The 24,902-nt window shown below is 42.2% G+C and overlaps 1 protein-coding gene across 3 annotated transcripts in view; it reads right to left on the minus strand.

Moving 5' to 3' along the window:
• Positions 1–568: 568 nt before the first annotated feature.
• ctdp1 (CTD (carboxy-terminal domain, RNA polymerase II, polypeptide A) phosphatase, subunit 1) overlaps positions 569–24,902 on the minus strand; it is a 64,344-nt gene continuing 40,010 nt past the window's right edge. For 2 of the 3 annotated variants that reach the window (XM_072370959.1, XM_072370958.1), the window contains exon 13: positions 571–2,633. In XM_072370959.1, coding sequence (XP_072227060.1) covers positions 2,441–2,633 — 193 coding nt within the window. In that variant the 3' untranslated portion in view covers positions 571–2,440. Of the gene's footprint in view, positions 2,634–24,902 lie in introns of all 3 variants that reach the window. The other variant, XM_072370957.1, reaches the window with a different exon arrangement.

Raw genomic sequence — 24,902 nt, forward strand, 5'->3', positions numbered from 1 at the left:
GAAAACCCTATCGAGCGCCATAGCAGTGCTGCCAGAGTTGGGCTTTTAATAGACTTTATGACTGTGATGTATGCTGCAGTGTCCTATGCAATCAACATCCCACCTGAAGCCCCATTACCCTGACTGAATGACAAGATGATGGAGTCATATGACAGATGGCTTTCTATTCCCAGAGGAGCCCCCCCCAGGCGTCACCATGCCCCAACAATTTACACTGATCTTTGATGAGAGCATTCAAGAAAGAAAGGTTTTGCTTTGACTGCAGAGCTACAACCTGACTTGTGTCAGTGTAATATTTGGGAAAAGTATAAAGGTTGTTCACAGGTTACAGCAAACCTGCCACATCTGTAAACCCGATAAGCAAAATGGAACAGAGCCCAACGGTCCAGATGTTGACATTGAGCCCATTCACCAAGTGGAACATCATGGTTGAACAGTCTCGTCCACATTATCATACATATAAAGATTCTACTGTTAAAACGTCTACAAAGAAGCAAAATACTAACAAAGTCTCTCCACAACAAATTCTCATGACAATAGTAACAACAACTCAAATGCGTTACTTAGAAACATCTTTATTTAATCAAAGAATCTTGTTTTTCCTCTGGGTTTAGTAGGAAATAAACTTTACAAATACTTTACACGTCATTAGTTTGATTGAAACTCAATGATAAAACCACAAACACAAGAAAAAAGAAAAAGAGGAAGGCAGTCACTATAAAAAACATGTTTTCTGGATGAATCGAGTGAAAAAATCTTTATGGTAAAAACAGTCGCTGAACACAGATTTAAACAGGCATCAGTCTGCCTCTGGACGATATTCAAAACGATTTTGTTCTGTAGCTTAAATGCAAAATATGAAAGCTCTGTCAGAGGTGAGTTCAGAGAGCGAGAAACAAGACTGAGAGCTGTGGGTTTGACTGAGCTGATGAGGGGCGAATATAAGCCAAAGCTCTTTCCGTCACACACAACTGTGCTTCATGGTCATTCAAGGTGAAATCCTGCAATATGAGATGTGCACACGGCACGGTCAAATTCATAAGCCAAGGCTGCTTTTTATACAAGCAAAGCTGAGGTGCTGGTGAGTGCTGCCGTCTCTGCTCAGAGCGGGAGCCGAAGTTTTACCGAATCACTTCCTGTGAAAGGACTTTAGTTTGAATCGAACAGTTCATGCAAAGACCGTGTCATGCCGCTGTTTTGTTTTAGTTTGTCGGGGGTCCGAGATAAAGACTTCTCCCGGAACTGGCTTCTACAATAATAAAACAATCCGTATGAATAGAATTTATCCAATATTTTAGGTGTAAGACTGTATTTTGATGTTTGAACTGTACAGTGGCTGCAGGCTCAGTGGGAACAATGAATCGCCTTCATCACTTCAAACAAAAGAAAAAAACAAAACAGCATTGTAGAAAGAGGTTCAGAAACTGTTTTTTTTTTCTTTTTTGTTAAGCAAATATCTTTTAATAATGCCCAACTCAAAATTCTCCAAAATCATGGTATTTGTTGAAAAACAACATTTCTTTCCTACATTCGGAATTTTTGCAAAAGAAATAGATGAACTCATTTTAAGGGGAAATATGTAGCTTATGTTGCACTTCATGGCGCCTGAATCTCGAGCACGTCGCTCTTGTTTTTCAGAAGAGTAAAAAGTCAATTGAAATAAAATCCCAGCAGCACCTCCAGAGTTTAGCACTGAGATTTTATTCATTTCATCTACATGTTAAAAAAGAAAAAGAAAAAAAGAGGAGGATTCTGTTCCAAAACGAGTTCCAGTGTACACGAGCTGAGAGAAAGTGGCTGTTTCTTTTTGAACTGTGAAATCGACGCCCAGAGTGGCTGACGGCGGAGAATTGAGCCCCGTGCAGAGAAAATTAGGGCCGTGCATCACAAGGCTGAGGAGCTAACCTGAGCTCTACAAAGCATCATGAAATGTACATGAGGAGGGAACACATTCAAACGTCTAGATCCGCTGGTTGCATCAACTACCTTAAAACCCTGTCGAGGAGACCAGAGGAAACAATAAAAGTGGAAGTCGAGAGTAAAACATTTAGCTGCACACCGTGGCAAACCTATACCAAACTCTTTGGCAAGTACAATCAGAAGAATTTACAGTTGAGGAATTCACTCTTCTTCTCATCAATATAAAAATTGACATAGAAAAACAAACAAAAAAAGTATCAAATTTAATGTCTCCAGTTTGTTATCTTACAATAAAATGTTAACATCAAAGGGTTTATGCCAAAATGGCTATATACCAGTTCTACAAAAATCTATGACTTTATTTACACGGCAACGTGTCATTTCTGTACAGGACATTCACTTTTTATTACAACACGCATTCATGGCTCACACATCCCAGTTATACAGATTCCAAAGCAGAAAAATAACTTCTAGGTACCACTTGTAGGGACGACTTGGGTTGTTTTTTTTTGTTTCCTTGTCACATAAAGTCATTTAGCTCCGCCTCCAAAGCGGCGGCCATCTCATCTTCTTCTGAGTTGCTCCCTTCCTCTTCCTCGTTGGAGTCTTTGGAGGACTCATCGGCGAATTCCTCCCCTTCCCGCTTCTTTTTCAAATCGTCTGCGTCGACTTCGGCTTCCTCTCTGGCTTCATCGTGCTTCCGTTTGTGGCCCCTGGAAAAAAAAACAAAAAGGTGATTTAGAAAGGGAACACGAACACCCACCAGTCCCCTTAGCCACTCTGCTTTGAAGATGCTGAACGAAGGGGAAACATAAATGAATGTTACACCTGCGTACATATCTGCTATTCTACAGGCTGCCGTCGCTTTCAAATGTCTCACAAAATCCAACAAATCAATACAAGACCAGTTGTGGTGACAGAATGTGAACAGACAACAGTAAATTTAAAAGTTTCTTTTACTTCCTGTTTAACATAGTATTCTCCTATTGAAAAATCACATATATTCACATAGAGTTCTCTGTGTAGACTTTATGCAGCATGCCATCGATTTCCCACTCAGCACAAAGCTGAAGACAAAAAAACGTGTCCGATTCCAATTAATTTTTTGTGGCAATTCAAAAGATCACTTCAGTTTTGCATGACTGAGGAATGAAAGCCCCACCTGTCAAATCAAAACAAAATTGGGTAACGTTAGCATATGTGAGGATGGAAAGGGTAGCTGTTAGCCTGGCTCTGTCCAAAGGGCAAAATACTGACAAACAGCATAGGAAGCCGACATCGTTGTCGGATCACCTGAGAAACAAAGACGTTAGAAGAACCAACTCTGCGTGGTTACCATTTCCAGCTAATAATAAAATTTAAAAGAAGAAATAAAATTAAGAAAATAAATAAATTGCCGGATTCATTTTGAGTTTTAGAGTTAGAAATAAATGCTTTTTTTTTTTTGTAACAGACAGTTTCTCATGGCCCAGCTAGAAGTCTTTAACCTGCAAAGCTGGGCTAAACATGATCCTGCTTAGCTAGGCTAGCATTAGGTGAATATGAGGGGTATAAATATTTTCATCTCACTCTGAGAATACACAAGCTCTCAAATAACTTTGCAAAAGAAAGAACTTAAATGAGATAAATATCTTAAAAAGCTGAGGTGAGATTTTTGCTAACTGAAGAAGGATACACAGTGTTAGCAAAGGTGATGACAACATACCACACATTTAGATGTACGATTTTGTACCTGTAAACACGTGTTGAACCAAAATCAAACGAGGTCTTGGATAATAATGAAGCTAAAATAGGTGAGCACATATTTCTCTGTGGGTAAAAATTGATTTGATATGATTGTAAACATGCCATCCCTTCCACTCCTCTCCAGCTTCTCCATGACATCCCCTGCAGAGTGGCTTATTAGCGCGATGCTAATGAGGGCGATTGCATAGTTATTGGGGGGTCTGACACCTCCTCTGCCGGGAGGGCCCCTCTCATTAGACCTGTCAGACAGCCTCGCCAACCTACCACAAGAGCAAGACTCAGGCTCTGCGTTCATTAAAGGTTAAATTTCGGCTAATATAATCGGAGAGGATTGGTGACGTGCCAGTTCCAGGACCCCGTGTGTGCGGGAGGGACGGGGCTGTGTTTGTGTAACAACAGAACAACTCTGATTCTCCAAACTGAAGTTTCATTTTCAGAGCCACCGTGTCCTGGCTTAGCTGCAGCATTGAGAGGTAATTTTAGTATTTAATCTGTAACTTTAGCATTGCTGTGAGAAAAGGTGGCAATACTAAACGCTGTGCTGTTCCCCCTACATGAGCTGGATAGAGATGCTGTTTGAGGAACTGCAGTGCGCGTGTGTGCACATATAAGCATTTCCTCACAGCCGTGCCTCACTCCTTCTCCTGTTTCCAAATATTAAGAGTGGAGACGGCAGGGGGGTAGGTTCCCCCACTGCTTTTTGCTTTGCATCATTACATCCAATCTAAATCCTCAGCTATTAATCCAGCCACCCACAGACACACACATACAGGAGATACTTGCACCACATTCAGTCATGTCAGCTGCTACACATGTTTCAGATATAATCCACTGTTGTCTGTTCAATTCAGGGAGAAGTCAAATACAACACTTAAATTTTGTGGATGAGTTGCTGGGATGATAAGCCGATCAGGAGAAATGATAGAAGTTATACGCGGCCTCCTTGTCAGGTTGAAAAAAAGAAAAAAGAAAGACTTCTGGAAGGCGGTGTGCAAGGTGATGGACAGCTCCCTCGTTATCAACTCTTAGATGTTTCACACGGTGCAAGTGTTTCAGGCCATGACATGTTTGGGCGTGCATCTTTCATTTCAATTCCCTCGTTACTGGATGTCTTATTAGCCGGTAAATTTGAAGAGAAATCTGTGAAACTGTAAAAAGTGCTCGGGAGAAACTTCAGACTGTGTTTAGGAACGACAACTTATGCCATAATGCATAAAAAACGTGAGCTGCTTAAAGAATGGAGCCCTCAGAGAGAGAGAACACTCTCCATCTAACGGCTGGAAGCAGTCAGGTAGCAATCACTCAGCAGAGTTGCTGATACTTATGCAGTTTGGACCATAATTCTCTGAAAAACTCAAACCAATTAAACTCATTTATTCACAGTTTAAGCTCTGTTCATATGCCAGACAAATGCCAGAATTTTCAATTATGAGTGTGCAAAAGGTAACAATGTGCCTGCTTTTACATACACAGATGCTCAAGTCATTACTCTGAGATGTTGTTATGTCTATGTATTGTGGGAGTATGATTGTATTAAGGGCATCAGGAGGAAATACCACACAGCGCCTGCTGCTTCACCCGCCTCAACGCATCATTAGGGATAACACGAGAGACACAAAACGACCAATATAAGTTAGGAAAAATGTCGAGATAGAAATTTAGAGTGGGTTCTTCAGTCCAGACAGGATGAATGTGGGGGGGGCACAGTGGCCACAGTGGGAAAGACCTCACGGAAAGGGCACAGTAGCTAGATGTGCTAATAAATAAGCAAGCTCTAATTTGGGCCCAAGACTACAAACTTTACCCAAGGCATCCAAAAAAAAAAAAAAGACTTCAAACACTTCTCATAGCCCCGCTCTCTCTGAGAGGCAGGGAGGGGATGGAGAAGAGCGCAGAGAGGAAAAGCAGCAAACAGAGTGAGAAAGAGGAGGGAGCCGAGCGCGGAAGACAGAAGGAGGAAGTAATGAACTAAATAATTAACTGAACTTTTAGAGTTGAGACTGAATCAGCTTGACTTCATTTGACACAGTTTGTTCGGAAAAACTTCCTACCAGTTTATTGACCTTATCCCCCATGAAGACTTAGAGACCTGACAGGGACGGACATCGACGTATCGCTCAACATAAAACCTTTTCCATCCATACACGTCATTCACCGTCACTGCGGATACAAAGGCCTCCAAAGTCTCTATGGTTAGCCTGCCAGAAATCAACCAACGCAATGGATCTATAGGCCCAGAAAGTGTTGGCTTTCAAACCCTGTGTTCACAGGGGCAACCGGCTGTCTGCAGAATTCCTCCACCAAACTCAGACCTTAAAGGTGGTCAGTATTCAATTGATGGTCCTAGCAGAAAAACTAAAAGTTGCAACATCGCAGATGGTGTTTCGGGCCCTTAAATAAAGGACGGTTGATGTGTGGTCACAGATAAACCAACCGTAAACACATTCACAGAGACAGACCTGCTCTCATGGAGTCACCAGCTCTACATGCACACTGCTGATAAGCAGCACAGTTAAACCGCTGTTTCTAAACACATCTTCTGAGTTTACGAGGGAAGTGTCAGTTTTGCTGATTAAAAAACAATGTTGCATGGAAACCCACTTAAAGACTGACGGCCCAGCAACAAGCACTCAGAGAGTGACAAAGTCGTTTTTGAGGCCTCGTGTTTTTAAAGCCCCGCTAGTGGGGAAAAAAAACACAAAAAAGCCCACAATGACAAGCATTTTAGACATGGTGCTCACAGCGGAGAAATTCTATATGCCTGGTGGCAGCTGTCAGTCAACACAGCGGCGTTCACCGTCTGCATTCCTCTTTTCTCTCGCAGCAGCAGGAAAGTCAAAACAAAAAGGATGACAGATTTGCTTTTCAGCGGCTGTATCAATACAGCAGAGCTAGCTTTGAGTGCGTTATATCGTTTAGATGGTGTTCATATGACAACAGTTGCATGCAGCGCCGCTATGACGATCAGTACAGAACCCCTGTGAGGTTCAGGTGGAATCACATGTGGTGGAAAGCATCTCTGTGCGTAGCTGCGCCATGTGATGGAAAAACGTCGCTGTTCTTCTGTCGTTGTTCAGAACACAAACACCATCCAGGGAGGCGCCAAGGAAACACTTTGTGCTAAAATGTCAAACTTTGACAAATGCGATCAATTCACTTTTTGGAATAGGAATTGCTGCTTCTCTCCTCGTCTCGCTTCAATCAGGAAGGCTCACTTGGCAAAAAATGGAAGGGTGGAAGAATTACTGCCAATAAAAATCTACAAATATGAACGTTGTCACTGTGAGATCTAAAGAGATCTAAATGTTCTTTTTCTTCTGTCATGTGAGCAAATGGCAGGTTTTTTCTCTGTCCTGCGGCCACTAACTTCCTTTTCAGTTGGCTTCATTGTGTGACTCAGAAGGAATTAACAGGAAGGTCAGTCTCATGCAGCTTTTAATCACACAGACTCTCCAGACTTGAACTGAGTTTAATGACCGGAACTTTCTCTTTTTTTTTAACACAGCGTGTGACTTCCAACATGGCTGCCAAGCATTCTAGATGCATAGTTCCCTGAACTTTTTATTTTTCCCTGCACTGAGAATGAAAAGGAAAAAAAAAAAGTGATGTATATTGCTTTTCAATTCGAACCTTTACGGTCACCTCCTTTCCAAACAAAGAACCGGGCTGACATTAACGAGAGTGACAAAGGTGTGACTCAGCAAACGGCATGAGTCACTGTCAGTTATGTCTCCCCAGTCACCAGCGTGTGCAGAGAACCACCCCCATCTGTGCCGCAGGATCACATTTAAGCACCCAGGCATCCTTTCACGACACTTACTTCTTCTGCAGCTCTGACAAGACACCAGAGATCCCATTTTAACCTCGCTGACTTGCTTCTTAGTGGACAGCAGGCTGGGGCATCAGTTGAGCCTCGGGTGAAAGTCTCGAAACAGTAAATGCAGCAAAAGAAAAAAATGCACGTCAGGTTGAACGGTGATTTGAAATTGAATGGAAGTCTGTGTTGGCCCTGCAATAGACTGATGCTTCTCCTCTGTTTGCTGTGACTACACGACCGGTGGTGGACAACTAATCAGGCTCTACTCTGTCTCTTCTACTAGGGAGAAGACTATCAAATCAGACAGCAACTTATTACAATAGCAGTGTAAAGTTCAGGCAGCTTCAAGCTTTTTATCCAAAGTGCAAGCACTTTTCAAACCTTGAAACCTTTTGAGGGATTTCCGGCACCCGTAAGAGCTCCATTTAGACTATAAATCATGTAAAATGACCTTAGTGAAGTCCAAGAATAAAAACACAGAAGTAAATGTAACTAATTCATAAGCTGAGAGTGTCACTGCTCATAAAATATTTGAATTTGGGAATTTCTGTCTTTGTACTTTTCTGGAACTTTGCGAACATCTCCATTGGCTCCAACATCGCTCAAATATTAAAGGCTTCTCAAACTGACACTGACAAGTGACCAATAAGAAGTGGGCTGAGCAAAGAGTCTCATAATCTATTATTCAATGCTGTAATGTCGAGGATTATAATTGTATTCTACATATTTAATACCTTTAGCACAAGTTCATGCTTTCTTATATGGTGGATCAGTCCATCTATGTCAAAGGACCTTCCAGCTCCAGCAGAGTGCATGTTGCATATAGTAATAGATGCTTATTAGTAAAAACAACACTTCACCTGATTTATGTTTGCTCTGTTTGGAGAGTGAGTCATTTATTATGAAGAAGAGGTGTCAAAAAAAAAAAAAAAAAAAGACGATCAACAATAGAACAGGACTTCTGTCTGGAAGAAGAACGATGGACGTGTTGGAAGGAGTTTGGCTTGTTTCACGCCGCTACGCTGACGGCTAACCTGGCCCGATCCAAGCTAAACCCAATGTGATATTACTTGCAACTCCCATCAATAAAACACAATAGATTCTACTGAAAAAACATTGGGAAAAAATCAGCAGGATTGGCTGTGTGATTCAGTCATTTCACATGCAGATGGTCGATTCTTTGCCATGAGGATAGAGTTATGGTGGCTGGCAGGTCTGTGACCCACTGTGGAGTCTGCTCAGAGCAGTCAAACCGAAGCCTGATTTAAAGCCATGTGCAGGACACTGCTTGGGATGTCTTGATAATCAGTTAAACCACCAAGAGCGTGCGCACAAGTTTCATTTTAGCTTTGACACGAGTCATCTGCCAAACTTTACAAGCAAATGAAGGAAGGTAGCACGAGGCTGCCGACTTTGGAAGGAGACCAAGGAGTGGCTGGTTGTCGCCAGCCTGCACAACAAAGACTGTGGGTGAAAAGTACAAACTCATAAGCAACATGTGATGAGGGCTAAACAGCGTATCGGCACAAACACCTCATACAAACTACCAAGCACGCTGGTGGAGAGCTGATGATTTGGGCTTGTTCTGCAGCCACAGGAATAAAGAGGAGTGAAACCACCGCTCTGTTTAAAAGCCCACGTCTTTGATAGTATGGGGGGGGGGGGGGGGGGGGGGGGGGGGGGGGGGGGTTAATGTCTGTCTCAGGGAAGAACTAGCTCCATTTCAGTGCTGAGGACTGTGGTGTCCCTCTGAAGAACAAAGTTTCACTGAACATCATTGTGATTGGAGGGTTAACTGAATAAAAGGTACACTGCTTTCTAAACTCACGACTGCTTTTGATACGCCCACCCCTCCAACCTCACATGTTCTCATCATTCCCTGATGTGGGAGGAGAGCAGTGAGCAGTTCTTCCTCGTTGATCCGGTGAGGTGCGTCCGCATGAAGAACTCTTCTTCGTGCATTCACTGTCAGGAGCTGTCTGCCAACAAACAGTGCAGCTCTAAGCAAAGACCGTCACCCGCGTCTCCAATTCCTGGAAACCAAAGGCTGAAGGTGCATGCTCTGAAAACCTTCTTGCCATCATGTGAGGCTCTTTGAACTGTTCCTCACTTAGTGAGTTTTTTTTTTTTTTTTTTTTAAATAAGTGCAAGATGTACCGTGATAGCATTTTGGTGAAAACAAAAGGTAGGCAGATGTTGGATGTCAGGGTAGCTATAATCCTCTGTTAATAAACAGTAGATGATTTAGACCCTCTGTAGACTGAAGGGAAACGTTCGACTTTATCAAATGGAATCAATTAAATCTCAACATTGGTTTTCATGTCTGCTGTGATCAGCACGTGATCCGTCAAACTCCTGGATTCATCCCTCAAAAACAAAAAGACTTCCTGTCTTCCAAAATATCCTAAACAACTTCTGCTCCCGAAGTGTATAAAAAAGATGTGATAGAGTCTGTCATGACCTGAAGTAAAAGCATGCAAATGCATGAAAAAAATAAACCCTTTATTCTGTAAAAAAAGAAACAGAAAAAACATATGATATACAAGCAACATATATGAATGAATAAAGCAACATATATGAATGAATAAAGCAACATATATGAATGAATAAAGCAACATATATGAATGAATAAAGGAAGAGAAAAATCTATTCTATTCACAAAATCTATTCACGCATACTGCACGGTCCTCAGAGGCATAGCAAAAACCTCCTTCCCACTCTAAATCACATTGTGTACACATTTCCGTGTGAGGAAAAAATAGTCACTTGCATGTGTGTATGGCTTATGATAAACAATGGCTATTAAGAGGCGGACCATCCCATGAGAGGCAGCTCTTTACCTCATAGTGAGATCAATCCAAGGCAGGAGCAGAAATAGAAGAAGTGCCTGCATCACAGGCGCTGGGGAAAAAACTGGGTCAGATTACTTGCAGTTTTCTTTTTCCCTATTTGCACATTTCCCCCTTCCTCCACTTTTTTCTATGTGAAAAGCCTGAGTAAGCACTCCAGTCTGTCGCCCCCTCACACACTGCAGAACGCAGGGTTCACTGTGCGGCGTCTTACTGCTGCTGGATTCATGGAGCTCACACAGAGCAGATCTGTATCACAGACGTAATCCTGCTTGCCTGCACTGTGACATCTTTCAAAGCCATCCAGGGGTTAGGACATGACTTTAAGGCTATCAGTAAGGCTGGCTTCCACTCAACAGAATGTTGTATTTGCTTGACTGAACTGATCCACTGTCCCCCACATCAATTTAACACCAGTTTACAAACTACTGCAATCGACAATGACTTTAGAGAAGCAACTGTTGCTGCCCATCAATCTGGAAATGGTTAAAAGGCCATTTCCAAACTATCCTCCAACATTCCAGTATCAGGAATATAGAATGTGAGACACTGGTACGATCTACACTAAACTCCTGGTTTATCCTACTGCTGATTCCGGTGAAATGAGTGCCAAACATCCACATTTAATCAGCATCTTGAGTAGACCACATGACCATGAAAACAGAGGAAGGACTGGGTCTATTCTAAAATTCATACACAGCCGTCTGTGTACAATTTTCAAGAAATACTTGACAAACATCAAGTGAACATTGCTTTTTTTTTTTTTTTTTTTAAGAAGCCACCGTCTGCTTTGTATCTGCTCATGTGAAAAATCAGCATGAGACAAAGCAGAGGAGACGCTCCCATCCAGGTTTGAGGGCGGCTTCTCCAGTCTGCAGCCCTGCACTGCATTATTGGATATAATTATCTGCTGAAATTTCATTATCGGAACAATAATTGAATTTTTCTGCTTACTGGTCACAGATATGTGGAGCATCCCTTGCTTTATTTATACATTTGCAAACACATATGGGAAGAAGCCACCGGACAACAATGTCATGAGGCAACAACGTGTGAACTCACACTACTGCACGCACACGCACACCCTGCCCCCAGAAATAACCCGACAGCAGGCTTTATGCAGACTGCGACAGTTCCAGCAGCGCTTTATTACAAACAATGCAAACTCTGGGAAAAAAGAAAGAGGATTCTTTGTTAACTCAAACAACTGCTCTGACTTCAGCTGACAAACAGTGTTGCTACCTGACGAATTGCATAATCTCTGAGCCTGGTCTAACAGAAACAGCTCTGACTGCATGTGGAAAAAAAGAAACATTACAAAAAAAACAGGCCCCGGCGCAGCCAACCGAGCTGAGATGTGTAATGAGGTGGAGAGGCAAAACAGATTGAAGTGACAAGCTGAATTCCATTAGGCTGTTTGTTTCGCTCTCATCCTCAATGTCAGAAACCTGCGCAGGTTCCAGCCGCAAATGTAGATGTTTAATTAATCTACAGCGAGCATCACCGTGCCCTGCAGCGGAGGACAGAAATGAAAGCTTTGCCCTCCACACAGAGGGGGGGGGGTGTTGATATAACAACAAAGCTCTGTCTATCTACAGGTTGAAGAAAACACCTTCAACAAACAAAAAGAGAGAGCAGGGAAGAAAGAAGCGGGAGAAATGTGGCGCCACAGCGGTCTTTGGGGTATCGGGCGATCCTTAAAAACAATCATCCTCTATGGGGCCGCCGGGTGCAGACTTTCTAATTGGAAGGCACTTGAAGTCTAACTATCAACAGGCGCATGGAGATAGCAGCCTTATCTCCCCCCCAGCATCCCCGTCGGACAGACAGCTCTTCAAACACCAAGCATTCGAATGGGATGAAAATCACAATGAGCCCTCTCAGGGTTTCACAGGAGCGCCTTTACATTTAACCAAGGAGCTTCAGACAAGAAGTACACTTCGTGCTCACGTGGCACAGCAGCACCGTTGTCTCTGTATCTGTTCATACACTTGACTGTGTAACGCCCAGAGGTTAGAATGGGCAGTGCGCTCCATCTCCCTGCCTTTATTAAACACCTATAAGTGCCCTCTCGCGTGCACTTTGCATTGATTTCTGAGCCAACAACACACCGACAAATTGTCGATTGGTGAGACGTAAGAAAAAGAAAGAAAAAAAACGGGCATATTTTCAGACTTTGACCAGCAATTTACTTAAATTGGAACAACAAACGGTAAAAATCCAACACTCATCCATCTTTTCTTTTCTAATGCACTTTGTTTGTCCTTGACTTTCTTTTTCATTTTGGTTTAATATATTGGTTGTTTTACAGAACGACTGATTGAAAATGTTCCACTGGAATCCGTTCTCTGTTTAAACAAACAACCAGAGTGCCAGCACTCAACAACCAAGGCGAGGCCGTGAACAGGTCGCGTTTTCTTGTTTCCTTCCATTATCACTCTTGATCAAACAGCCTTGGATGAGCTTCTGACATCTTTAAAGGTGTTGAATTAAACAGTTTACAGATACAGCTCCCGCATTTAGCCCGAGAGGCAACAAGAGAACTATAAAGTTAAAAGACAGTAATTTGTGAATGAAGCCATTTGGTGCCGTCTTTGGGTTGACTAATTCACTCGTGATCATTTTCTTTGTTGATGCAGCCAAAACACAATGAGGCACAGAAGGCGAGGGGAAGATGCATATCTGCTGAGCAGCTCAGGTGCTTTCCGCTCCCTTGTTGAATGGCGGGAGGCTTCACTGTTCATCTGAATGTAAGCTTGATTCAAATGGTGGAGTCGCTGCTGGAAGGCTGGAGGGCTGGGAGACAAGGGACTAGTTCTATAGATGCTGAAAATTAGCCTCTTATTACACACTGTCCAGACATGGCTGTTGTTACATGTCTTTAAGTGCGAGGGCCACAAATAAGAAGTGGAAGAAAAGAATAATCAAGTCGAGCAATAATTACATAAAGGCTCTGTTAAGCTTTTAGGATTTCACACCGAAAGACCAATTAGAGCCATGGAAGGAGAGACATCTGCTGAGAGACTTGAGTCAATGTGCAATATTCTCCAGCATATGAACAGTGCACCAGAATAGACAGCCAGCACCACATACAACTGTAGCCTGGAGAAGGAGAACAAAAAGGTACAGAGGTGGGAGAAAAGAGCAAGGCAAAGACAGAGCGCTTGAGGAAGAAAAGGAGACCAGCAAATCCAATTCACAGGATGCCAACATGGGCTATGTTTTCACTTTCATCTCCGCCAAAGCAACCCACTGAACAAAAGGCAGCGAAACAGATGAAACCAACCAGCTCGACTGTGCAGTTTGTCCTCTGCTGTTTGAAGAGGAGGAAGATAACGGAAGCAGGGGGATTTAGGTAATCAGGCTTTTCAGCTAGATCTATTCTAGCCTAACACAACAGCAGGGTGTTTTAGGGTCAGGGTCTTTTCCCTATTAGTCTGTGCAGTGTTATCAGATTATTAGACATGCTCTGCCTCAGATGCAGTTACAAATGACGGCCTTCTGAGGTGGAGGTATTGTTACATAACCACATCATTTATAAAGTCTGTCTGTGCTTTTCTCTCAATTCAAATAATGAAACTTGCACTGCAAGGGTGCATCGTTTACTTTATGTTATATATATATATACGTGTGTGTGTGTGTGTGTGTGTACTTAGAAGTACCATTCAGGTGAAGGCCACAACAAAATCAGCAAAAGCTATACTCACCGAGCTGTGAGGGGGCAGCTGCACTGCAATTTGATGAGGTGATGAAATGTCAAGTATGGTAATTTAGTGCAGCTGCACAATCTGTTTATTAAGCAGAAAGGTTCACTGGAGAACCTGTGCAGTAGAAAAGCATCTATTATTTCATTAGGGATATTTGTGCAATGGTGGGATGTCAGGGTTCACTGCAAACAAACAAGCCATCACTGATACTCTGTGAGATGGCACTGAGATACCGCGCTGCTTTCTAAACAGTGATATAAGTTTCCTAACCTGATGCAACATATGGTTTGTTTACATCCTGGGAACTCATCCATGAAAACTGTTCTGCTCTTGGCAGTTTATTGTATGAGCCATCCATCTATCACCTTCGGCTGCCAGTGGAGCCTGCTGCTAAATGCTACCCAAGTCAGTCGAGGGAAGGATTAAAGCCTTCATTGTAATTCTTCGCTTTTGTTTTGATGAAGAACTGCGAGACAGTGACGCTGGAGAGGCAGCTACACAATCTGGGAATATCTGGGGAAATGTGTCATATTCAGGAAGACACAGCTCAGTCAGGTGAGTGCATGTTTGCAGTCTCCGACTAGAAAGAGAAGGCGAGTCATGCCACTTTCCCAGCTGTTTGCAAAGTTGTTTCCTTGCACTCTACTGTGTTTCAAGTCATAGAAAGATGTGAAAAAAGCCCAAAAACTCAAACGAGCAAGTATATTTTGTTTTGCACATGATTGGAAGTATCTATTCTTTCTGCTGTTTCCATTCACCTTTTCTTGGTAAAGGAAACCCTGCTTAATGTGTATGGCTTGTTGCCTCTGGCTCTGACACTCAGTGCGGTTACATGCGGGCAATCGGATCGGATTAATGGCTAAATTACAATAAGATTGAGTTATTCAGCTCATGTAACAAGCTTAATCTGACAAGAAATCGAATCGGATCGGGTTACTTGCGATCGAATTAAGACCCCGGGACAACGCCATCTGATTGCCCCCAACGTGCCTGGAGACGACAGTGGATCGGATCGAGCGTTCTGCGCATGCTCGAGATTTTTTCCCGCGATCGTCAACCGGAAGTTGAAGGAGACGATATTACTGTTGTTGTCGCCGCCGTCAGAAAGAAACAAACAACGCGATGAAGAATGTGCCGTTGTGCGTTGCGTTTGTGCCATAACCAGCTCATCACAAATGTAGAGGGACGCAGCTTCATCTTGCTCTTCGTTCGCCATCTTTCTAATGCCTGAGTTTGTTGTTGGTGGTGGTGAAGAGGTAAACCGGAAGTGGCTCTATTAGCGATAGCTGAAATGGGGACAGCGCCACCTATCGTACTGGGGTACTGCATGCTTTGTGCCAGTGATTCGATTCATTCACCGTCATATATCCAAGGATAATTACCCTCAGATAAGGAGCATAACCCAACTATAGCTATAATCGAGTTAACCTCATCATGTAGACCCACTCACTGCTATACACAATTATCTACATTGAGATCTCGTGAAAACAGCATCCTTAGACATTCAGGAGTGTCTTTTTTTCCAGGTCTCAGAGGGATTAATCAATGGTGCTACAAAAAAATGCTGTGCTTCAGATGCAGTTATAAATGACGGCCTTCTGAGGTGGAGGTATTGTTGAGGTATTGTTACATAACCACATCATTTATAAAGTCTGTCTGTGCTCCCCCCCCCCGGCATTTAGCTTATCTAATCAGAAATCTGCACAGTCAGGTTCTTTGCCTCTCCTCTCTGCTCCCTGTGGTACCTGCATGAAGCATCGCAGCCTGACAGCGCTGGCAGACCCGAGCATGCTCTGTCCGGCTTACTGATGTCATCTGAAAATCGAATTAAACTTTTTCAAATAATTGTCTGTGCTGCATGGCATCATCTATCTAAAACTCTGCAAATGGATTTTCTGGGGTCTATAGTGCAATCGCAATCGGGCAGAATAATTCCACCGGTACAGCTCCAAAGCAGCAGTGGATCTGTGTGGTCTGAATAAAAGATATGCAGGTGTGACAACCTCCGCAAGAGGTAAACGAATGAAGAAAGGGCAAAAAATTGGTGCCAGTAACTGCCTCAGTTGGACTTGGAGCTCAGATGGGGAGGGAAATTATGGCTTTTCTTTTTCCTTCGAAGGCTGTTATTTGTCTGCTTGTCTGGCTTGGTGGGGCCCTCGCTATCAAAGACACAAGAGAAGGGTGCTTCCTCAGACAGCCACACATCAGATGCATGGAGAAGACAGGATTTTCTTCATGTTCCAGACAAAATGTTAACAGCAAATTTAGTCTAATGAATTTTGGTTGCCAAGAAAGACAGGCTGTACCGAATGCTGCTGGAAAGGAACCATTCGGAGAAACTTTTGCGATGCTGCCAGCGTGAGCGACATGATGAATGAATCCTGGGAAGTTGAGCTGGTGGGAAAGAGTGACAGAAAAGAAAAATCCCTTCTAGGCAAAGGCTCCCATTCATGGAGGTGTGGTGCATTCCACAGCCTGTAATGTATCCAGACTCTGACATGTTGATGTGAACTCCTCTTATAACATACAGTCTGCAGACCTGTAGGAGGTTTGGGTCTGCTTTGCCACATTTTGGTGGTGAATTTTGGCTATACTTACATCTCCCACAGAGAAAGTTAGAAGTGACAGAATGTGTTGGACGCTCACACAGAGGAGTCAGATGTACTTTGGTTAATAACTCCATTTCTGCTCCAGTGCATGAACACTGAGACAAGGAAGGCGTTCCAGTCTGAAGGGCACAGCAGAGCTCTGCAGCTCGCCTCAACTGTGAGCGGAACCGTGTTGTGTGACAATGAGTCAAAAGTGCAATAGACAAACCTCAACTCTTAATTGATTTGAAATTCTTTGATATTGCAGCACAGTGTTGCAATCAAATGAGTCAATATCTGTGACACAGGTTGTTGGGGCAGGTCAATAAAAAGCTGGGTCCAGGGTAATAAAACAAATCTATCATGTATGTAACTGCCCTTGACTCTTTACTTGCTTGTGAGGGTGAGAGTTTCGGTACTGTGGGTGTATGTAGGGGCATCACAGACACAGATTAAGGATTCATGGATCGTGCACGGTGCTGCAGTTGTTACCACCGTCTGCCTTTCTGCGTGGAGTTTGCATGTTCCCTGCTCCGATGTGAATTTTCCCTGAGCTCTTGTCACGCAGCACGAGGACATGCACGTTAGCTCAGCTGGTGATTCTGAAAGATCTCGTCAGTGTGAGCGTACATGGTTATCTGTCTCTGTGTTAGGCAGCTGGGAGGGGCTCCGGGATAAAGTTTTGTCCACTCCTGTCTGGCCATGCGATGCATGCCGTGCTTTGTTGTTCTAGTGCCTTCGGGTTATCATGCACTTAAATGTACCCTTTAAGCAGTAAGAGAATATATTCATTTATCAAACATCAATGGTGATAGCTCCTGGTGTTTATAATCGTTTAGCATCAAAACTTTCAGTATGCGCATTGCAGGTATAAGATTACAAACAATAAAATAACAACTATCGTGCATTACCTTTGAGTGAGAAGAAATGGCTACTTATGGATCCATAAGGTAACCACTAATTTGGGGGAGAGAGGATGGCAGCACTTCAATAATTAATCTACAGACAGTCATTTTGTCAACAAAAAAGTCCCTGAGGGACAATATATCCCATACTGTGCCATATGTGATTTAGATTAACAGTAGATTAACAGTTGTCCATTTAGGATAGCTAATTTCCAAAGAGGGTTTCAGGTTTATTGCCGTGGCACCAAAATCTCTCACATTTCTCTGGCTGCCTGTAACTCGCAAACTGCATGTTACCGAAGATCTGCCTCCGCTAATTTACATCAGGAGCTGGTACACACGGCACGGTCCCTCAGGACGCTTGCATCTGCACCAACATATCTTTTTGTACCTTTTTAAATTTCATGGGGCAAAACCTTTGCGCAGATCAGAATGAAATATTAATATTACAACCTACCACAAATTACAACCCGCAAACAGCAGAAAGGGGGCTGTTAAAATATGCAAGCAGGTCAGTCCTCAGCGGTGTCAAGTTAATATTTAAGTTCTTTATTATTAAAAAGTTAAGAGCGAATGTCTTCCACAGAGGTGAAGGTTTAAGTCCTTAACCCTTCAACTAGATTGTTAATTTGCTAATTTACTTAGGTTAATTTAATTCAGTAAAATAGACACAAAGCACCAGTAAACTAGCTAATTTGCAAAAAGTGCCAGTAAACTAGCTAGATTTGATCTTAAAAGGCTAACAGAGTACGCTTTTTTTTTAATTAGATAAAGCTAAGCTAAGAGCAATATACAACCTTTAGATAGCTAGCAGCTAGCCTAAAAGTAATGAGCATAACAAAATATCAGAATTTCAAATCACTAAAAGCAAATAATATCAGTGTTTTCTCTGAACTTGACCAAACTGCAAAGCTCAGTAAAGCCAACCTCAGCTCAAACACATACGGTACACGTGGCCGTCTGCCACCACCCGACGTGAACTAATGAATGGCTAGAACGTAAGCTCTGCTATCAGTACTGAAACCCAATTTATCAACTGTCTGTTGAATGGTTTGTATTGGCCTGCACCGTCCTTCTTTATTCAAATTTGTGCAATTACTGTGCATAAGTCTAGCTTCCCTTCCTTGAGAACGGCTTCTTGACAGCCACCCTTCCATGGAGACCATTTCTTTTGAGGCTTCAGTGAACAGTCGATGGATCAGCTGAAGGTCCAGATGCTTTGGCTGGAATATCTTCCTATTTCTTAAAGACATAACTTTCACATACTGTTCATCTGCCACCTCCTCCTTTGTCCTCCTCTTTCTGCAAACCATACTGAGATATGAGATAAGTTTTTGCTAATTAAGCTAATAGCTCTTTGGGAATCAGCCTGTTGGTGCAACACATTTCATTTTATGTCTGTCAAGCTTTTTTTTTTTGTTGAAAAAAGAAATGAGAACAAATGATGTCTTTTTGACAAAGTGCTAAAAGATCATTTAAAAATGGATCCATGCCAAGTTGTCTGCCATGTAAACCCCCCCCCTTAAAAAAAGTGTAACACGCCATGAAATGCATCACTCAGATCATCAAGTTAGCTGTGCTTTTCTTTACAGGAATGTTATCTTGGAGCTTGAGTGAAAACGTGACTTTGGATTATGTTTATCAGCTAGAAAAGTGACAACCTTGTTAATTGTAAATAATGATAGAAATGATGATTATCAATTAGCTTAACAGTTATTCATGGGTCACACATCAAACTGTGGACCTAAGATTAAATTGTTAATTATAGAAGGTTTTCATTTGTGTTTATTTCTAATCTAATTTTATCAAAGCTTGTATTGCAATTCCAGCATTGGTCATAAAACATGAAGTCTGATGCTCTTCTTATGTTATTAAGCACTTTCTCTGCTTGTGAGCGGAATGAACAGAACCTCAGACTCCAGGCATTAAAATCCCCCAGCTGCTCACACAACAACAGGTTACAAAGCAAACATAACAAGGGGATTTAGGGGATTATTTCTGCCTTCCGCACCATCAAAAATATAATTTATGTCAGATAAATCTAACATGGAGGAAAATATTCCAAGCCAAATTAACTTAATAAATCCTTCAGGGGAATCTTTGGCATTCATGCAGCAGAAGATAAAGAATAACTGAGATATTACAGCCAGCAGCATATCAAACCAACTGTGATTGTGGTAAAGAGAAGGCTTGCTTCATTATCAGTGGCCTTCAAAAAGACTTGTCGAACAGCCTAAAGGTCTGTCACAGCGTCGTTAATGATCTAAAGGCAAAATAATCAACCGTAATAAGCTCTTCTCAACATCTGGTGTCGGTCTCACCAGATCTGCCACAAGATAACCCACCATGGCTCATCCAAAAACGTCCAACTTACCATGAGGAGGGTGGTGAAAAGCAAAGGGATGTCAAGGATGTCACAGAGAATAACAATCTTTGAAAATCTAAGAAAAGTCAAGCGTCATGAGCTTTACTCGGTCACTGGAGTAAAAACATCAACTCAGGAGGTTTATTACCTTCCATCAAACGAGGAAAATGTTCGATGGGTGGAGGACACGTAGGCGGGAAAGTAACGTTGTGAGAGGGGGAAAAAAAAGGAACTTGAAATCTTTTGTAGGTCCGGAGTGTTTTGCTGCTCCGTTTCATTCAAGTTTAATCGACTCAGACTGTAGAAAGCTCATGAAATCACACAATGTGCACAATCAAAAGGAGGAGATGACTTCATGCTTTGCCGCACTGCTGCAAATCTAACTTTGCTTTGATTAACAACAGGGGACCATTTAGTCAGACCAGACTGGGCAGGGAGAGCCATGTCTGTGCAGGAGCATCGAGTTTGGGGATTTTCCAAAAAGAACAGACATCCCAGCAACCTTTGTGAGGTGAACACATGCATCTTTCTCACCATCATCTTCCATCTACACTCAAGCAATCTTAGAAAATAGTGTTGTCCGGTGATTAAAAATGGAATTGCAATCGATTGGTTTGGTGTTATAATCTAATTTTGTAATTCATCCAGCTGAAGGATTTTCAATGCTCAGACAGAGGTGACTACATACTGTGATGGGCCCAAATTTTGGTACAACTTATCTAGAAGTAGTCTACTGTGTGTCACAATGGAAATAAAAATTCATCACTGCAGAGTTTACCAGCTCTGATGTACAGGTAGGTCTGATGTTATTATTGGCTGAGAGTGCTTTAGACATAACTAAGGTTATTGATTCAAAAAGTGAATCGTCGTCCCTATTGTGCCTACAAGCTGAGCCATTCTTTGTTCACTCCTGTCACGACAAATGCGCCAAGCTGAACTCATTACTGCAATACTCAAGCGAATGCAGCATTTAGGTAATCGATACAACGTAAGAAAATGTTGTGAATAATCATAAGCTTGTGTCATATTAAAAGTCTACACCGTGGGTTTCAGACATACTCAGCTGAACTTACTGGGCTTTGGCTGCCTGTGTAAAACTCTTAAAGGCTGCATTTGCAAGTGGAATGGATCCATTTTGCCACCACTATCCTAAAAAAAAAAAACCCAAAAAACTTTTTGCTCTGGGAAACAAAAACAGCACACTCTGATGAAGGTTTAGAACAGCCGATAAAGCAGCTCTCGTTTCGCTGTTTCTTTGAATGGTCGTAGGGATTAAGAAAGGAGGTGTTTGGGCAAGAGCTTTTGCCCACTGGCGCTATGATGCGAGGTCATTCTGTTCTTTACACAGCTCAGTGCAGTTGCTGCTCTAAAGAAACAAAGCACCGTGTTTCCAGCCTAAAGCAGAATGATGAGTCAGCGCAAGAAAAGAAAATGCTATTTCTTCTTTCTAACAGGTTGATTTGGAGGCCAGAACTGCTTTAAAGTCTTTCAAATGAAAAGCCATTTTCTTTTCACCATAGCAAGCTGAGATGATCTCTTTATATATGTGCAGAGGAACACTGAATGACAGCGTTACACAGAGAAGCTTTACAGCCACACATACACAAAACAGTCACACCAAAGACGCAGTCAATCCTGCCGACGTGGCAACAAGGAGCTCAAAAGATTCCCGCCTATGAGCGTCCCACAACACTAAAACACGTTTTGAATCTCACACTTTGCTGTCTGACAACTTGAATGGAAAACTTTCCAGCCCACTTGCCTCTACCGTCGCCTCCGTTCTGACGATGTTACATCAACACGCTCACTCCAGCCGACATGCTTCACACTTTCATTTTCACGCGGAAATAAATGCACTCCAGAGATACGCGGCGCGGGATAAAGGAGAGGTGGGGCACGTGAATGGATGTGCGACACCTGAAGAGACAGGAAATTAAAAGGAGTGGAGCGCTGATAACAGCAGATGTGCCAGCGCAGCGAGTGGATCTAATTGCTGAAGGAGTCATGACACAGAAAGGTGCGATGTAACGAGCCTGGATGGGAAATGTTATCGGCGAGAGATCGAATGGGAGTAACTCTAAGAGGCTTTGTGAATTTTAGCCTGGTTCAAACCTCAGCATCACAACATTCAGTTTAGTCCAATTCACGCCATACAACATTAGCACTTCATTTAAATGCCATTATATTTCTATAAGTGTTAATCTTACTAAAAACTGAGGTCCTCCTCCTCTAATTCAATAGACCTCGAGTCTTTCCTGCTAATTGAATTGGAAAACAGCAAATTTAAACAATGTACCCACAATAAGAAATCTATACAGAGGTGGTAAATGTGTTTTTCTTTTCAGGATGACTGATGTTTTTCATCTTCAGGGTTTAGAGAATTTGATTGTTTGTAAGTGAAAAACTATTCAACGCTGAGAACTGTGCGTCGGCACATTGGGTCATAAAAAATTAAGGCTGCCGATGTGTTCTGTAAGTGGGAAGGCTCCAACGATTTCATACTGGAAAAAAGAGCAGATTTTGAGCAGGGAATTCTGAGCAGACTGCGGGAAATATGTCAGAGACGCAAGAAGAAAGCTGATGGAGAACCAGAACATACCGAGTGATTATCAGAATACATCTGATGAAGAATAATTTTTTGTGGAAGGGTGAAACGGAGGTCCCAGCTGTCTTGCACCGAGTATATGAGCAGTTTAATTTTCTAAGCAACTGGGAAGGGTTCCGAGTCACTGACTTTATGTTTATATGGAACAACCAAAGATATATCAAGGTTTCATTTCCTGTTATTGGGGACAACAATATATACACCTTTTCTGTGCTTGAGATCGTAAATTTGAGTTTCCAAAGTAACTGAATCATAAACCTCTCATTGGCAGTTATGTAGAGCGCTCAACATAAGAAAATAACAAACTAATAAAGCTCTACAAGCACTGCAATCACATTACATCAGGTTTTATATTTTACCAAGATATTCGGCTTCTAACTGGCACGCTTACTTTTTTTTTTTGGATGATGGGAATACCAATTTTCCATCTGTCACTGAATGCCACAGTGTCCCGTTGTTACAAAAGCCAACTCTGGTTAGAAAGTTTCATTCATAAAGCGCCAAATTACCATACAACAAATCACAGATACAGTTCAAATTCATTCAATTCCAGATTAGTCCAATTCCTACAAAGCCTTGCTAAGACAACCAAGTGATGGCATGGAAACTTCTCATCTATTCCTGAAGCGGTCCTGAGCATGCACAAGGTGATGGTGGGAAGAAAAACCTCCCTTTTAACAGGAAGAAACCTCAGAACCAGACTCAGGAAGTAAGGCCATCTGCCTTCCACTGGCTGAGGTTATAAGCATCAGCCTTTAAACCTTTAGCAAATCAGAAAAGGGACAACCAGCGATGTCCTGTGCTTAGCGAGCCGATATGTGTCACAGGAAGTCATTTTGGACGGGCGTTTTTTTACGTTTTGGTTGCGTTCCTGAGTCACTTCAACAGGAGTTGTGAAAATTGTGTCTCCAAGATGGATCGGTACCAGCTGTCCATGGCCAAACTGCAGATGAAAGAAATCAAAGTTTGCCTTTTAAGTAATCAGTTTGGTGTTTGTGCAACAATGTGCTTCAAGGCTTCCTGAATGCTACTACTGATCTCTAAAGAGTCAGATCCTGTTTAAGTGAGGTGTGAAAGGGAGTCAATTGGGTCACGCCAAGCACCAGAATAGACTGCTCTGAGAAGAGCTATAACTCCAATAGCTTAAAAGGGTGCAGTGGCACTGTATCGTTGATATTTTTGGCCAAAGTGCGCCACAGATGTTTCATTAAGACAAGGAAAAACGTCAGCTTGTGAAAAAAGGGGGAAAAATGTGTTCTTTAACATCCTGGTTAAATGTAATAACAAAGAAAGCATATTAGGGGTCCATTGTTAGCTCAGCGGAGGTTGGGACTGGTCCGTAGGAAATATTTTTGGACTCATGATGGCTGAAAATTGATAGTGATCTCGTCTAAACTTCAGAAATGACCGTGATTCTTGAAAGAATGCCTTGCTGTTATTTTGGTGTAGACTTCAGTCCTTGCTTCCGTTTCTATTGTTTTTTTTTTAATTCTTTTGATTAGTGTTCCACATTTTGCTTAGCAGTCCTCATCTTTATGCCTGTGCCATAAACCTGGGAAATAGAGTTTTTTTCTTTATGTTCTAAATGTTACAAATATAAAAAGATTTTAAAAGCCATTTACGCAATGCATGACGCTAATTCTAAATACTTCATTTCTAAATACCCTCCCCCCACAGGTTCTGAAATGGACACGTCGTGATTTCAACCTCCTCCAGTTTCACATTAAACCCAATTTCCACACTGAGCTGATAAAGATCAGGAGAGAGGAAGAACATCTTTAGAGACTGGTGTCAAAATATGAGAAGAGTGGTGACTTTGCTGAAATACAGGATGTCATTTCAGATTAAATAACTACGCAGGAGTGTTTGAGAAACTACACATGTTCGATTGTCTGTCACCAAGGCTAAAAAACATGAAAATACCCCCAAACTCCTCTTCAGAAATGAATCCAGCCTGCTAGAAAAAAGGGAAATAAAAACAAGTGGCAAAAATCCATCGACCAGTTGGATTTGTTACTTTAACTTGTGTTATTGTTGGTAATAAAGTTGTAGCAGAAGATGGGAATAAATCCCAAAGCTTGACCCCGTTTCGCACAAAAACTCTCAAACACGAATACACCATTTGCTGTGAGTCTTCTCTATAGGTAGAATATAGTTCTAGTGGAGCAACAGCATATCCACTGATGAAAGGGAGGAACTGAAGACGGCTCATAGAATGAATTAATCTAATAAATGACTTCTGAATTTCTCATAATGACAGTATACCCAACTATGAGCAGGCTTAGTGCTAAGATTGCCCTGGGGAAGGGTCAAACAGGGGTCACTTCTCCATGTGAAGGAGACAGTAATCAGCCAAAACAGACTGGAAAACTGACGTTTTCTGGAAAAGTAGTTTGAAGA

This window comes from Leuresthes tenuis, unplaced genomic scaffold (assembly GCF_036924035.1).
Source record: "Leuresthes tenuis unplaced genomic scaffold, fLeuTen1.0.hap1 SCAF_18, whole genome shotgun sequence".
Lineage (NCBI taxonomy): Eukaryota > Metazoa > Chordata > Actinopteri > Atheriniformes > Atherinopsidae > Leuresthes > Leuresthes tenuis.